This window comes from Pseudorasbora parva, chromosome 23 (assembly GCF_024679245.1).
Source record: "Pseudorasbora parva isolate DD20220531a chromosome 23, ASM2467924v1, whole genome shotgun sequence".
Taxonomy (NCBI): Eukaryota; Metazoa; Chordata; class Actinopteri; order Cypriniformes; family Gobionidae; genus Pseudorasbora; species Pseudorasbora parva.
This window is the reverse complement of record NC_090194.1, coordinates 34,415,486-34,431,940: the sequence shown is the minus strand read 5'-3', so window position 1 is coordinate 34,431,940 and position 16,455 is coordinate 34,415,486. Positions and strand designations below refer to the sequence as shown.

Genomic DNA, 16,455 nt, shown 5'->3' with positions numbered 1-16,455 from the left:
GTGTGTTCACAAAGCAAGTGCCAAAAACTTTACCAAGTTGTGTACCATTCCCATAAAGTAAAAAAAAAAAAGAAAAGAAAAAAAAGTAACAAAATTTTCGGGCAAGAATGACCGAACAGCACCAATAGGGTAACTGTATATTATCAGGTGACAAAAGCAAACAAACAGGAAGCGATTCAAACACACAAGGACACCAGATTTTTTGTTCAAGATTTTAATGAAAAGATTCTAAAATGACTTCTGGTAGCTGTACATTAAGACTGTGAACGTGAGATGAGCTCTGTACACCGTGTTTTATTCACATGAGACAGAATTCGAGCTGCATGTAGCTCTGACCTGAATACAAGCTCTCTGAGGAAGGCGAAACCGCCGCGTTGTCCGCAAACCATGTTCAAGGCTGACCGAAAACACACGCAACAGTAATTCCAACCAACAATCGTCAAGGGCAGCTCGTCTTCCCCCTCCAAATCTGACATTCTGCTTTCATTCAAACTGAAAATAAATATTAATCAGCATATAAAGTTATTGGAATGCTTATGAAGGTGGAGCGGGTTGAGGATGACTAACGCTCTAGCATTTAAACGTGATATGGCGTTTAAGTGAAAACACATGGGAAACATGCCCACCTGCTATGCACATGCTTGTAAATCTGGCTTTGGTTTAGTTTGTTTGGGTTGGTTTGGTAACTCGAGGTCCCTACGAACGCCTAACACTTACCAGTTATGTAGACAGAGAAAAAACCAACATATAATACTATCTGGGATATGTAGAATTGGACAAAACTACACATTAGCAGCAAAAAAGAGAGATAGATAAATTGTCTAAAACTTGCGATTTGTAAACTGATAAGATGTAACCGACTAGATATTGCGTAAAGGACCTCAGTTAGAACTTAGAAAGTGCATTTTATAAAGCTTAAATGTGATCTTACAGTAATAAGAAGCATCTGTTCACTAATGAGAAAGTGAAGAGATGCGAGCGTTTCTTAGGAAAGAAGCTTTGGCTCTGTAGGGCACTTGCAAATGATAAAAAACACGAAATCGACCGGCAGCCTTGAATCACAGCGTGCAACAACATGGCAGCTTTCAGTACATAAAACACAACCTTGAATGCCTTTGACACAATTCTAAAGGGTCCCTTCCTGTATCGGTGGGCAGAGGCGTACAGACAGAGAACATTTAAAAATCGACAAACAGCCTTCAAGTGTCCGTGACAGAAAACACATGATCCAGAGCACGTGCATGCTTTGAGTGACATAAGAATTACAAAAACAATATGGGATACATCCTTTATGATGGACACTTCATGGAGAAATACATTCCTCATGTCTACGTCTTCACAGGTTTGAAAATGATCTGTCTTGAGTCTTTTTGTAAATGTTTTTTTTGTTTTTTTTTAACCTCTCGGCTTACTACAACAGAATAAACTCAGACCCTGAAGACACGTCGTCTCACCCAAAAGTCAACTCTTAAAAAGTGAAAACAGGATCAAACAAATAAATACATTCATCACTGACAATAGACATTTGATAAAAAAAGTGAACACTGTCAGTAAGTGTTTGCACCAATGTAGACGGAGGAGAGGCCAGTCGGTTTTTAAGTTGCTTCTTTTACGGACAATGGGAAAAAAGAAAAAAAAAACAGGCAGCTCAGAATACATACAACAACACATTTTTAAAACAATAGACTAAAAAGAGATGACTCAAAAAAAAACCTTAAAAAATAAAATATATTTATTTATATTTATATATATATATAGATAGATATGCAGCAAGTCCTAAACGTTACTTTGAGGTAAATGTGTATGTAGTTTTATTCATGCGTATTTACATTTAAAAAAAAAAAAGCAGCAGATTCATAAAAATAAATCATGTCAATGACAATATGATTTTCATAAGGGATGTCTCGGCACGTCTTAGAGAGCCAAATCGCAAAACAATAAATGTAGCAGCCCACCGAACTCAAAAGCATGCGGCTACGTTCACAGGGTAAGACACACGGCTACGATTCGGTTGGCTTTCGTTTAAAGATGGTGACCTACACAGAAGCAGGATCAAACTGGCCTCCCCTCACCTGAGGTCTATGACTGTAAAGAGTTTATGTAAACAATGAGATATTATACACAAGTATCTTTAAATGTCAATCAATCATTCAAAATGTGCTTTGGTTTAGAAAATAGTCTGAAAATTTGGGTATGAGCTTTTATCTTATTAGTTTATACATTTTGCGCTTACTAGAATGCTGTTTTTTTTTTCTCGTATTTTCTTTTTTTTTGTTCAAAAACACTCTGGAACTTAAAAGTAAAACTCTTCCACGTACATCTCTGGCTTTGTTTTTGTTCGTTTTTTTGAAGGCGTTTTGAAATGGGAAACACGCTCGTAAAATCTATTTCGTAGGAAACTAGTGTTTTGCTTTTCATCAATAAAATACAGAAATTGACACAGTATTGACACAGTCTTACAAATGTAGTCGAAAGCTCCGCATTTCAAAATATGCAGAACTATCCCTGAAGTTTTGAAGTAGAAATATTATTGTCACAGTTTGAAACTTTTTGTCATCCTTTTTCTCGCTCTCCCAGTTCTCTCAGCTATAGTCTCAAACGCTGGAATCGACAACAGAGCCTAGTATCGCCCAAGACATCGGTTCTTTGATGGGAACTTTTTCCTGGAATCCTGTTCACTACAACTGACATCAAACATATTTAAAAAGTCTCCCTGAGTGGAGATGTGTATCAACACCAGAGCGCACTTATACTGTAACAAAACGAGTTTTAACATCCAAGATATGCACAACTTAAGAAAAAAAAAAGACTTTGGTGACTGGCTATTTGGGTTAGCTTTGGTGCTAATGCTGCAAAGACATGAATACTGAATGTAAATGGAATGAGTTTGAGAAATTATAAACGTCTCCAATGCATTGACTTTGAATAACAAATGGAGACACTTCAAAATTAAACTCCAATACGTTTGAGTAGGCAAATTAAAGGCCAAAAGGATTCCAGGAAAAAGACGTCTGTAAACATTGCTCCGTTAATACGACTATAGCTGCACCCCAAAGTTCATCATTAGCAAGCACAAACACAAGCTTTTGGAGAAGGAACCAGAAAGAAATATCTAAAAAAAGGAATGCCATTAAGACTTTAACATTAAGAAGGCTAAGGATTACTCGTGGAATGTGATACACTGGGATTGGCGAAATAATTCATCCGTAACCGAGTTATGAAATGAAGATGGCAGCGAAGAATTCAGCACCCAACTATACATACATCCATCAGCGTTTACCCAACACTGACCATGTAACATTCACCCAGCATTTTGAATAACAATAAATTCTTTTCAACATGCACACTTTACATAACACCTATACCTCGAATGAATAATGATAATGGTTTTTACGCAACGCCACATAACTTAGCATTGTTTTTGAACAAGGTTTTGTTTGGGGCTGATGGCTAATAAGCAATCCAGTGCATCAATTCCTCCTCATTCAGTAAGCTTTCCAAGTATGGTCGACATGTAACATTTTTTTCTTGCTCTGAACTAAAATAAAAGAGGCCTTCTGAAGTTCTTCAAAGTCTCTCTGCAGACAAAGTAAGAAACCAAAAGACACTCTTGGAAAACTAACTGTAAACTTCAAAAAACACAAAGCCAGCGGCCCACCATCCACCAGAAGACAGAAGTTCATTGGTTTTTAGTAAAATGTCAAGTACAAACTAACATCCCACTACATTGCTCTTCGTCAAGAACTAAAAGACAAAAGTTCACCTTTACCTCCTGCAATGCAATCTAAAACCTTTGGTTGGGATATTCTACAAGAAACATTTGTTGGTAAGCCATTCTCCCAATATTAAATTTATCTTTGGATTTCTCTGACATAAAACTCTCAATACCTTAAATACATGCGCCCAAAGAAGCTATTCTCTACATTAATGCTTTTAAAACTAAAAACCTTTGTTGATGGGCAGGTGACAACTACTTTGAAAGCCTCAGCAAACTTTTTACATCTATTTTCAGAGACCTCCAATAGTTCCAATGAATGTATTGTTCTTAATTAAGAGGTAGCAATGAGACAAGTCCATAAGGACCTGCCTTGTTCAGTGAAGGGAAAAAAAATGCAATCAAAAAAGTGAAAAACAACAGTACCGACAGAATTTATGAAGTTCAACATCACTAAAATGAATCCTGCCCAACCCATCACCCAAACAAACCCAACCCTCTCTGATCCCAAAAGAAATAAAGGAAAGAATTTCCAGTTAAAACATTCACAGAAGCATATCAATAAGTTATCTAAAGAAATCTAAAAACAAGTACCTTTAAGTTTGGCTTTTCTTTGAGAGTAAACCCCTATATACTAATACGAGTAAACGACAAAGGACACCCATGGCCTCTCGTCACCACTTTGCCATTGGCTCGCATCCAGATGTATGAGCAGGGTACATTAGGTTATTTCCATGCTAAATCTGATAACTGAATCAACCTCAGTACAAAATGTATCAAAGACCCTGTTTTCCAGCTACACCTAGAACAAAGCCAATGGGTGTGATGTGCAGAGTAGGTATACTGGGAAATGTTTGGTTGGATGCACAAAGCTTTTATGAAACACCACATAAATGATGACAGACAAGCCATCTTGCATGTCTGACAACACTATCTTTGAGACCCTTAGGAGACGCTTCAAAGAATTTAACCTTTGTATATAGAATAACTTGGTCATTGCAAGCCCAAACCTTGCTGAGAGTTTTACATAGACTATACCACCAGAACTCTCAAGAGTGATACTTTAGAAGGACCAAGAATGGAAAGAAGGAATATTTCTGGGATACCAAGAAAAACAATCAGACAGGCCGCATGGACTCCAGATAATCATCGTAAAAGCAATGCGTGGATCGCAGTGGTTGAGAGTGGTCACAATATCCCAAGAAATCATACAACAATAGTACCCAATTTTTACATTCACAGCAATATCCAAAAAGAAAAAAATATATAGCTGAAAAATAAGCCCATAAACTCATACCAATTGGATTATTCTTTCCATTGTTGGGGCTCATTGTTTGAAAGGCTCCTCCTGTAATTTACAGCAGAAGAGAATCCTGCTTTGGGTTATCGGCTCCTTGCAGTGTACTTCAAAAGGAAGAGGTGTGCATTGACTCTTTTTGCTGAGGGTCTCCTGTTCAAGGTGTCTTTGGCTTATGATGGGGAGGTATGCATTCGTAGGTGGCTAATGAGGTTACGCTGCTGGGTAAATTTGCCTCCACATAGCTGACATTCGTATGGCTTCTCACCTGAGTGAACCCGCATGTGCTCCGTGAGCCGGTACTGGCGGGTAAAGCGCATGCCGCACTCCTCGCAGGCAAAGGGTTTCAGCCCCAGGTGGCTACGCATGTGGCGTGTCATGGTGCCTCGTTGGGTGAACATCTTACCGCAGATGTTGCAGGGGAAGGGACGGGTGAGCCAGTGGGTCTTCTCGTGTTGACGAAGAGTGGCTGGATCTTTGTAGCTCTTGTTGCAGACCGAGCAGCTGAAGCGACGCGACTCAGGGCCGTGGACTTGGGTTATTTGCGAAGACAAATCTTCTGCTTCTACTTCATCTTCCTTTGGATATGAATCATCCTCCTCCTCTTTGATGTACAACTCTTCCTCTGTGTGGGTCTCCACATGGGCATTCAGCTCCTCAGAGCTCGGGAAGCCTTTACCACAGGGAATGCAAACGTAAAGGTTGTCACCGAGTGCAGGCTCAAAGCCTTCCTGGCGGTAGACATAATTGGCGCTATTCCGCCCACCTTCGCTCTCGCTTTGTCCGCTCTCTTCACTTTGCTCCTGTCCATTCTCTAAACCTTCCTCTTCATCATGGAGCCTCTCCCCAGCCACTTTCAATCTTTTCGCGACTCCATTGGGCAAAGTTCCACGTTCCGCATCTTCAACCTTGTTGCCTTCACTCTTGGGTTGCCGCCTCTGCCGGACAACCTGACGGGAGCTTTTATGCTGGTCAACTTCTGGAGGTGGTTGGCTCTCTTCGCAATCTCCTCCACCCAGCTCCATGGGCTCTCCAGCCGTGAGGTTTGGCGTGTTGGTGTTCTCATCAAATGAGGCACTGTTGGCTGTGGATTCTGAGGCAGACTGAGGTGATTCTTGTGGGATGCTGCTGGGACTGACTTCTTCAGTGGCTGTGCTCCCTGAGGGGCTTTTCTTGGAAAGGTCTAGGCCAAGTTCCTGCATGCCACAACTGCCGTTGCTTCCGTTCTTACTCGTCGAGGGACTGAGTGAATTCACAGAGGTGGCACAGTGGGCGTTTCTCGCAAACATCTCGTCCTCTGACAAGTCGTCTTTGAGTAGCTCCTCATGCCTCTTTGTCTTCTCACTGTCTTTTAACCCTGACATCTGGTTTGGAGTTACAGGTGTAGAGGACAGCCTTTGGTTCCTAGAAGTTCTTCCATTGGTTGGGGTGGTGGGTTTATTAAGAAGGGATCTCCCGTTACGCTTGAGCTTCTTTCTGCAGAGAGCAGCCAAGTCATGAAGTTGGAGGTAGCTTGCTGCCGTTAGAAGGGCATTGAAATTTTGGTCACTGAACTGATCAGATGACAAAAGCTTGCCAGTGTAAATGAAGTCTAGAACCTGCCGGAAAACCGACGGGTTGACCATGTCCGTATCGAGGTTAATCAAGTTGTCATGAAGGATGAGGGATTTGAAATAGATACTGCTGGCTGCCAGGATGTTCTTGTGTGCCCGAAAAAGGGCATTTTCTACTACTATGATCACATCACACAGATAACCTTTGGCTCTTTGTTGGTTTAGCTGCAGCAGCAATTGTTTGGCATGATTTGGCAATTCCATTTCCTCCAACTTTTTCTTCACCTACGAAAACCTAAAACAGAAAAAAACAAAAAAAACTGTTAGTCATTGTCAAGGGGGAAAAAACAATTCAGCTCTACAGCAAACAATTGCAAAACATGTTTGTTTCTCTGACACTTTACTAGTTATCTGACCCATGTTGACATTTACAGTTGGGTGTGGTATATTAAAGCACGTGTCCCTTATTTTTAAACAGACAATAGTTATGTCACAGCTTGCTGGTCAGTTGCAGGGGGAGAGGCGCTCTCATTTTACAATGCATCTGATTGGACAAAATTCTGTGCAGTGCAACATTAGTCACAAATATTTCTTACAAACAAAAAAATAATTGTAAAGATTAAAAATACCTGCTAAAATTAAATTGTCAATGTTTCGGAACACTAGCCTATAGTAGGGCTGGACGATATGGCCAAAATTTATATCACGATATATTTCTTAATTTTGGTCGATACGATATAATTTCGATATCGATATGAACTATATAAAAGCTTTAGAAAAACTACCAAGAACTGCCACAAAGGATTTCTGTACCTACAAACTTCTGACAAATTAATTTGCCAAGTCTATGAAACCTCTTCCTATAAAACTATATAATATTTTTGAAATAAAAACGGTACAAATAAATTAATGTTCACCTTTTATTTGTATTGAGCCTTTATACGAACAAGAAATGTGAAATCACCGTCAAATAAACATACGACTCTCACTTCGCAGACGCAGTTTATTGAGCATTTTCTTTTAAGTTTTAAATTTCAGTGAAGAACGATTCATAGCGCTATATTCTCCTTTTATGCAAAACTATAGACCTTTATCTACTGATGCACAAAAAATAAATAAAAGAAGACTCAATTCAGTGGCCTATTTGTGCTCTGTTTGAGATGAGTGCACGCTGCTTTTTGCAAGGCTTTAAACACAAGCAAATGATACATTTTCGTGAAGCCATGTCTGACTGTCTTTCACAAGCTTTGAAAGGTAATTTAAACGAGAATGAACTCGTTGGTGTTAATACATAACATTGTGTGCAAATGTGGAAAGTATTAAAACAAATGTGCCACTTGCCTCTTACATAAATAGTCTACATGGATTATTTTTAAAGCTTGGCATCGTATTGTTAGACATTAGATTGATGCATCTATGTCGATGTATTGTTACACCCCTAGTCGGCACCTCTCCGGCACATTTTGCAGCACACTGAAACCTGAAGTTTAATATCAGATCTTAAACCCCATTCGCACGGGACAAGTATTATCTGGGGACCTCTGGTGATTTTTAATAATTGCAGAGAATGTCTGTGATCTTAATCCAGTGCGAATCGGCCATGTCTGTAATTTGTAAACTAAAAACTCCCCCGCAAAATAGCCTACCTACCATATTTCGCCGAACACCGAGGTCCTGTGATAACATTAGTCCCGTGCGAATCGACATCTCTGTGATTTGGCCAGGATTAGGCGGATTGTATATACTTTTTGCAAGCTTTTTTTCTTCCTGTGAGCATTTCTATCTTTATCTTTCACAAAGAATAAAGTCTGCATTCGTAATGCGCACCGTTATAAATCCCCGTGCAGCCGCGCCCACGCCATACTTTCACTTTAGAATGAGTGTCAATTTGAGAGTAATCTGATTGAATGGTGTGTTTAATATTAACATCAATACTGTTCTTAATGAAAAACATAACAGAACAGTATTGTACAATGACAATCTTGTTTAAATAGGCGCTTTTACATTTAGTTTTGAAACTGAATCTTCCGCCGTATATTGTCAGCTTCTCACTCGTGATAAATTAACTCTGACTCCTGCCGCCGGTCTGAGCTCAGTTCATGACGTCTGTTCACTAACTGAACGAAATTATATTTATTTATTAGGCTACTGTAAAATAATCAAAACGATATCGATGCCTGTTTATGATTTCATACAGCTATCTATAACGAAGACTTGACATCATATCCGGGAGAAGTCAGTAAATTCGAGTAAAATCACAGGCTTTGCTTATCCCGTGCGAATGCGCCACGCAAAACTCAGATGTGGAGGAGTCATTTCTAAATCACAGAGGTCCCTAGATAATAATCCCATGCGAATAGTGCTTTAGATAGACGAACCACTTCCACGCCACTAAAGAAAGTTAGTCTTTCTTCTTATCAACTATTTATTTCTCCTTACTTGTGGAAGCTCGTTCAGTCACATTTGTGTTGCGGTCAGGGAAACTCTCTTTGTAGCTAAAACGTGCCGCGTTGGATCTATCAGCCTACTACTGCTGAGCACTGGCTGCGTGTCCGTGGTGTACGTCATCACGCAAGAAGCCAATCATGTTCTGCTCTTTCTGATGGCATGCGCCCTCCCTGAACGTCAGTCATAACGAAATATCGGAAATGTGTTTAAAAATCATATCACCGTTATTGAAAAAAATTATATCGCGATATATATTGATATTGAATTATTGTCCAGCCCTAGCCTATAGATAGGCTTGAGATTAACAGACATAAAATGAAAGCCACAAAACTATTATGACCAATCCAATCCACACTATGAGATAATATATCCAACCAGAACAGGGTCTTAAATAAAGTCTAGAAATTCTATGCTCTTAATTCAAACTTTTAAACACAAATCCAGACCACAGCAACTATGCTGTCAGAGCATGCTTTGCAGAGAAAGCATATAGTATGCATATAAGCTGGCATCGTATTCATCAAGTGTGTGCAAATTCTCAACTTTCAGCTAAAAGCAGAAAAGGGATGAAAGGCTTGAACAGTAACACAATTTCTTTTCTTCTGAGGGCGTCCACTATGGCTTAACGTCCCTGCCAGCAGTCATTAATGCCAGCCTCCAGGGTCACTCCCTTTGTTGTGATATGGGGGTTGGGTGAAAAAGGCTAGTGGACGTCAACGACAGGCCTGTGTGACAGACAGCTTGAAACCTGAGCTGGGATATCACCATGGGTGTGGTGGGAAACAGGTAAACCAGCACCCTTTCCACAGGACGAACAGGCCCTGGCTTGCAGCAGAATCTTTGTAATGCAGCAAAGGTGGTTTCTGGCACTCAGTCCAATCGAGACTGGTGTGTCAATGGGAAAAACATGGAATTATCTTTGGACAATGCCCAAACACATTTACACATCATTGTGATTATTCAGTGCCTTGTTTATGAACAATTAACCACAGAAATTAGCAAGGCTGGAGTACCTGTTCCTGAGGAACACCCAATTGAAAACTACTATTTATTATTGTAAAAGCTTATTTGAGTCGATAAAATATACAATCCTAATAGCTACTTCCAAAACCCACAAAATTAGGGCGAAACATGTTTACAAATCATGCTGAATATTTATCAGTTTTCTCAGTGAAATCAGTCTAACACAAATTAACTATTTATAGTTCATTCATAATGGCAACGTACAACCAAGCCAAAACCAATAACTGGAGAGCGGACACGAATCAGTCAGCAGCAGACCTCAAGACTGACTGCTTAAAGCAATCTAATGATAACTCAGGAAAAGTTTGATAAAATAAATAGGGAGAGAATTTCACTAGATATTTAATTCCCATCAATGTAATGCATTAAAAATGTCAAAAATGGCTTTAAATTAATACATTAAAATATGAATCAAATACTTGAGAATCAACAACAAAAAAATGACAATATTCAGCCTTTTCATACTTCATTATAAAGGGAAAAACATGTTGATTATTTTTTTATATACTTTATGTTTACAATCTGTCGGTCTGAACCCTGATTGGCTTCTCTAACATTTACTTGTCACATACAAACCAGTATGCCCAGACATAAAACTAAACCCTATTTGCATGATATCAATACCATCTCCCAGGTTATTTATAGGCCACAAGTACAGTGGTACAGTTAAAGAACTGCCTGGATAACAATAAACCACAAAAGTTAGGGCAGACTTTGATAGAAGCTAAAGCCCCCTGCAGAAAAAACTAAAGGCAACAGACGTTTGAGAAACACATTTATCTAGAAGTTGCACACAGTTCATGATAAGATGCTGCTGGTCTTTCAATTCCTTTGCTGACATTCCGACCTTTCCTCAAAAAACAGCAGTCCCGTCACAGAGATGAAACAACTACTCTAATCAGAGAGATTGTTGTCTGAAAATAAGTCAAAGTACAAAAGCGGCCATTAACAACACGGGTAAACAAGTCTGGCAAGGACAGCGCTTAACCTCATAAACAAGCTTATCCGGTGGCACGGACCCCTGGGGCCCCGATTTTATTGTCTTAATGCCATAAAAGCACAGAGAGCACTTTTGCTCTTATGAAAGGGGGCATTGGCGAACATTATTCATGAGATGCATCCACACATATCTACCCTACAGCAAATTAAGAACTAAAAACCATAAACAAAGTGCCAGAAAGTTTTACTGAAGATTCAAGGTGAATAAAATCTCCAAGAACATTGAAGCAAGTTTGGTTAATAACATCAGGTGGGTTATCTTGATAAGAGACACTTCCAAAGATGTACAGACTTTAAGATCTAAGTGCTTACTGTAACCAACCACCAGCCTCGAGAGACCCAGGCCAACCTGGAAGCCAAGCAAACCCGATCCAAATAATCTGATGAATGACCTCAACTAAGAGATAACAATATCACTTATCTGAAGAATTCAAGGCCTTCGTCCACTGCATGTGTGCGTTTCATTCAATGTTACGCTCTATTTGTGCTACAAACACAAGATGGGCTTTTTTATTTCCAACCAAAAACATGACAGAACAACTGTAGAAAACAGGCTATCTGCTGGCTGTAATTTCCTGTATTCAACCATTTTTAGGTCTTTAATCGGACATATTTGTCATTAAGGATATTAAACAAAATTGCTTGAGAAGTGGTGTACAAGTAAGATTTTTATTTGTAATAACATTCAGCAATGAATCATGCACATATTAAAACTATTCTTACAAAAAGTAACTTGCATTGTGATTAGACATGTGCCGATTTTCGATAATGCGATTTATCACGATAATAAATATGCACAATATTGTTATCGTGGGCACTTTAATTACTTAAATAATAATTTATTAACAATTTATAATTTTTTTATAATGCACTCAAGAATACTTTGCCCATCAACCGTATAAATGCTCAACACCGCTGTATTCTGCGTCAAAGGGACACGCTGAGAGTCAGATGTAAATGAGAAGCACTTGAACGTGTGAAGGAGACGCGCTGCTGAAGTGCCGCTCAGTGACAGCAGAGGGCGCTGATGAACTGCAGAACGCAGCGGTTACCCCGGAAACCCGCAAACAAACAAAAACCGCGTGTAGTTTTTAAAACAGCCATTCGTTTTTTTGTAATCTCAATGTTGTTCATCACAGCACCAAAAACTTAATACTTAAAGATTTAATAGGCTATTTATTCTCAAACTTAAACATTTTTATGTTTTAATCTGGACTACAACATACCCTAATGATTAGAACTGTTCTGATTATTTGTTATTGTTCAGTAAAACTTTGAGACATATGACTTCATTATTACCAAACTGACAATGAAAAATACTTATAAAGAATTAATCATTCTAAGTAATGTTAATTTCTCAGTTACTGTTTAATAATATTAAAATCAAAATAACTTTTTTAATGGACCTAAGATAAAACTAACAATGATCAGTATTTCTTAACTAACATTACCAAAAACAATATTCTTTCTGTACCAAATGTAGCTATTGCTCAGTCTTAGTTAATACATTAAATAATGAGACATTATTGTAATTTGTAAGCCTACCTGTTGTTCTTTATAGCCTAATTCTTTTGCACTTTAATCTGTTTGAAAATTGTACTTTTACAGCTCTGAAAAAAATCAAGAGACCACTTAACATTGATTTCTCAATGTTCTCTTAATTTTTTTTTCCAGAGCTGTATATATTTTTGGTGCATTATTGTATTTGAACATTCAGTTATTTTTGTTATTACAAAAATAGTTCTTAAAGCTGTTATACTATGGCAGCACTTTTTTTGCAACTGATTTCAATATCGTGATAATATTGTATATCGTGATAAAACTTCAGCAATTAATCGCAACATGAAAAAATGATATCGGCACATGCCTAATTGTAATGACAGTATTGATTTTTTTGTTTTTGTTTGAAATAATACTATACTGTTTGAAAACCACAGAGCATTCATATCATCTGTGGGCTGGGCTAATATATATGCAGTACACCTGAGAAACTGGACTCATTACCTACCGAGTAAAATGGTCAGAGTACAGAAAACAACTACATTCTCTCAAACCTGTTTTAAAAGCACACTATATGCAAAACCTTTTTTTTTTTTTTTTTGTAAAAGTGCATTTCGCACTGAAAACCAAACTGAAGATCACAGTGCATTAAATGCTCAATGTAACAGAGCAGCTATTTTATCTGTGATAAAAATCAAGAATTATGGAACCTGGGGCAAAACCAACCACTCAACCAGATTGGGACATCACAAAATAACCCTCAATAAATAAAATCACATTGATATTCGTCAACATCTCTACAAAATCATGTCAGCTGTTTTGCCCAAGAAGTGGTTAAAAGGTTTCAGGTTAAAAGGATCTAGTCCATAAACATGCCAAGCATGTTAGGCAAGATTTCAGACATGAGGTTATGCCTTCAAGCAAAATGCACACAATGCACACAATACATGCATTCAGACATACACATGAACATCTAAACAGGCCTAAAAGGTTTCAACTAAACTATTAAATAGAGGCTAACCTATATTCTGGTGAAGAACCGAAATGGACTCAAGTTTAACAATTTCAATCAACTAACAAACACGGTTTACTTCATTTACCATGAGGGGAATTTTATGAATAAAAAGCCAAGCATACTTAATCATTATTATCCAACCTGACAAGACTAGTACAGGTGCCATGACAAGATGAACAGATAAAGCCAAAGACTTCGTAAATCTCATGAAAAATATGATGTGCCTTTGAAAGCCAGACAAACACACAAAAACAGTGTGAAATAAGACTTCAATCCCAATGTAATGGGACAACACAGTTCCTAACCCATGATAATGGCTCGAAATAAACTACAGTTCAAACACAGTTCCCGTCCTATTCACTCAATAGATCTGATCATCTGCATTATTCAAAGAGAAACCGAGGTCTGCCTTTCATAAAAGTATTGATTAGATCTTAACATGAATGCCACTACATCTGTTAAACATCTTTTATTCTCGTTTTCTCTGACCTTTGTAGAGAACACCAGAACAATTATGACAGACAGGGCCAGTTCGAGCTCGCAGAGAAGCGTTTGGACGCAACTTCTACAATTTGAAGATAAGCCTCACTGGACCATGGACCTAAACATGAGCGCCCACTCCCAAAGGAAAGCAAAGCATGCATCTGCAAGGAGAAGAGGCTATTTTGTGTGCCAATTTCATACAAAATCACAATATCATTGGCTAAAAGTTCTTTAAGTCTCATTCAAGCATACTGTCACCGAGAAAGGGGGTTACTTTAACAGTGTGGCACTGATCTAAACCTATGAACCACTGTAAAACAAGCCCCCTCCCCCAGCCCATTAAAATGGATGAGATTAAAAGGGTCCTTCGAGCACTCCTCAAGATATAGAAGTAAAATGATCTAATATAACATTCATGCATCACTGAAATAACAATAAGAGGCACACAAGTGCTTCATAAAGCATACATTTCCCTTATAAAGAGTGGTCTACATACATGTATGCATTACAAGAAACAAATAACAACCTAAAATCTTCACTGGATTATCTTTTTACATGCAGCAAAGCAAAACTGCAGTGACAGGGGCAATGGTGACATGTCACAACACTTACAATATACATATAAACTCTAACATCAAACCACAATGATGTATGGCTTATGTCTCACGTTTGCAAAAGAAACAAACTCAATCCCTCCACCAGCGTTGCTTCTTCATAATGATCCGAGTACAAGCACACAAACACAGCAGACAAGACTCGACAGATACCACCATAAATCAGCTTTCCCATTTTTTACCCACTTATAAATAGCGATTTGCATTAAAGCATTTAGTGAAACAAACATGCATAAACCTTAAGTCTTCATTGTGACATCTAAATACATGCATTAATGCACAGATATTACATAAGAGCTTTATACACGTTAAATACGATAGTTTGCATGCATTAACAATGTCAAAAAAACAAAAGAAATGTAAGCATTATAAACGTTAAAGGGTAAAACACACTGAGGGAGGGGTAAACAGGAATGCTGTCCACATAAAGGGCCACTGATCGGGTTTTGCCATTAAGGTGACGACTGGTCATTTTTTTTACTAAAGTATAAAGATGTAGTAACGTTATATGCCCAACTCAGGTCTTAAAGAATGCATTTGGTTATAGCATAAGCAATACTGAAACAGGTATAAGGCTTTTAGATAAAACACACACACGTACGCACACACACACACACATATATCTGCCCCTGCCAAGCTGCGCTCGCGCGGTGTGTGCATTAAAAGCCCAGTGGGCACGCGATAAGAGCAGTATGTTGGAGGAATCAGTGGTTCTTTAAAATACAAGAAACCCTTCACAAACCCCAGTTAAATCGCAGTTATGTTCCCCTCACATCAAAAAACCAAACGCGTAGGTAATAATAAAGTATCTGTACCTTAAAGCATCGACAGAAGCTCTTCAAACAGTCATTCTGTTTTCACATCTCACAGCTTTCCGAGCGCCATCTTGCCTGCAAGCTTGTGTGTGACGTGAGAAATCCTCACCCCTGACCCAAATTTGAATAAGAAGCAGTAAAGAGAGGGGGAGAGAGGGTAAATGCCCTGCCTCTGCCAGCCACACACTCTCATTTGCCTAAACAGCCCAGGGCTGCTGCTGAAATGGTGTAACGTGCCATGACCTGCCACTGCTGCTGCCAGATTTGCAATCTAAATGCTCCTGTGTGACTCTGGCATGCGCATCTTCGTGTAGGCTACATGCTGCTGTGTTCGCGTTTAATAGTTCTAATAATTATGCATGCATTTCACTGCATGCAACATTTGTACTTTGACTAATGCTTTTGCTCTGCAGGTCTAAGTGAACTGAAGAACATTTAAAACTAAAGCTTCTAAAATACACATTTACCATATAGCCACATTTGCTTGTCTGGCTATCCCCAGACCAAGCTCAAATTAAAATTGAACATTAAAATAAAATAAAAATAATAAATAAACAAATAAATAAAAACAAAAACAGTGAAATCAAATTGCTGGCAGATTAGGCTGGGTTTACCCAGTCTACACATTTTCTACTTGTGGTCAAATCGATTAATGGCGATTAATCACATAACATAAATATTTTGTTTACATAATATATGCACACGCACACACACACACACACACACACACACGCACACATATATAAACAAAACATTTTGTTAGACGCAATTAGTCGTGATTCATCGATTTGACCGCACTTAACTTATATAAATTGTATTTTAAACCTGGATATATTCAAGTTATACTCAGGATGTAATAAACTATTGTCATACAATTGCAAATTTCAAAATTAAAAAGTTATATTCAATTACTTCATATATATATTATATTGTGATATATCAAGTGCATCTTGCTAACAAATGTCCTAATGATATCTGTACATACACTGTGAA

At 38.3% G+C, this 16,455-nt stretch overlaps 1 protein-coding gene across 1 annotated transcript; it reads right to left on the bottom strand.

Annotated features, from left to right (window-relative positions):
- Nucleotides 1-204: 204 nt before the first annotated feature.
- Nucleotides 205-15,725, bottom strand: hic2 (hypermethylated in cancer 2). Its single transcript, XM_067433038.1, has 2 exons — nt 15,463-15,725; nt 205-6,860 (listed from the first exon to the last, which is right to left on the bottom strand). Exon 2 carries the CDS (start codon nt 6,827-6,829, stop codon nt 5,186-5,188), a length of 1,644 nt encoding a protein of 547 aa, XP_067289139.1. The 5' UTR covers nt 6,830-6,860; nt 15,463-15,725; the 3' UTR covers nt 205-5,185.
- Between the last annotated feature and the right edge of the window lie 730 nt (nt 15,726-16,455).

Coding starts and splice junctions, on each gene's coding strand:
- hic2 (XM_067433038.1), bottom strand. CDS start 6,829: ATGGAATTGCCAAATCATGCCAAACAATTGCTGCTGCAGCTAAACCAA.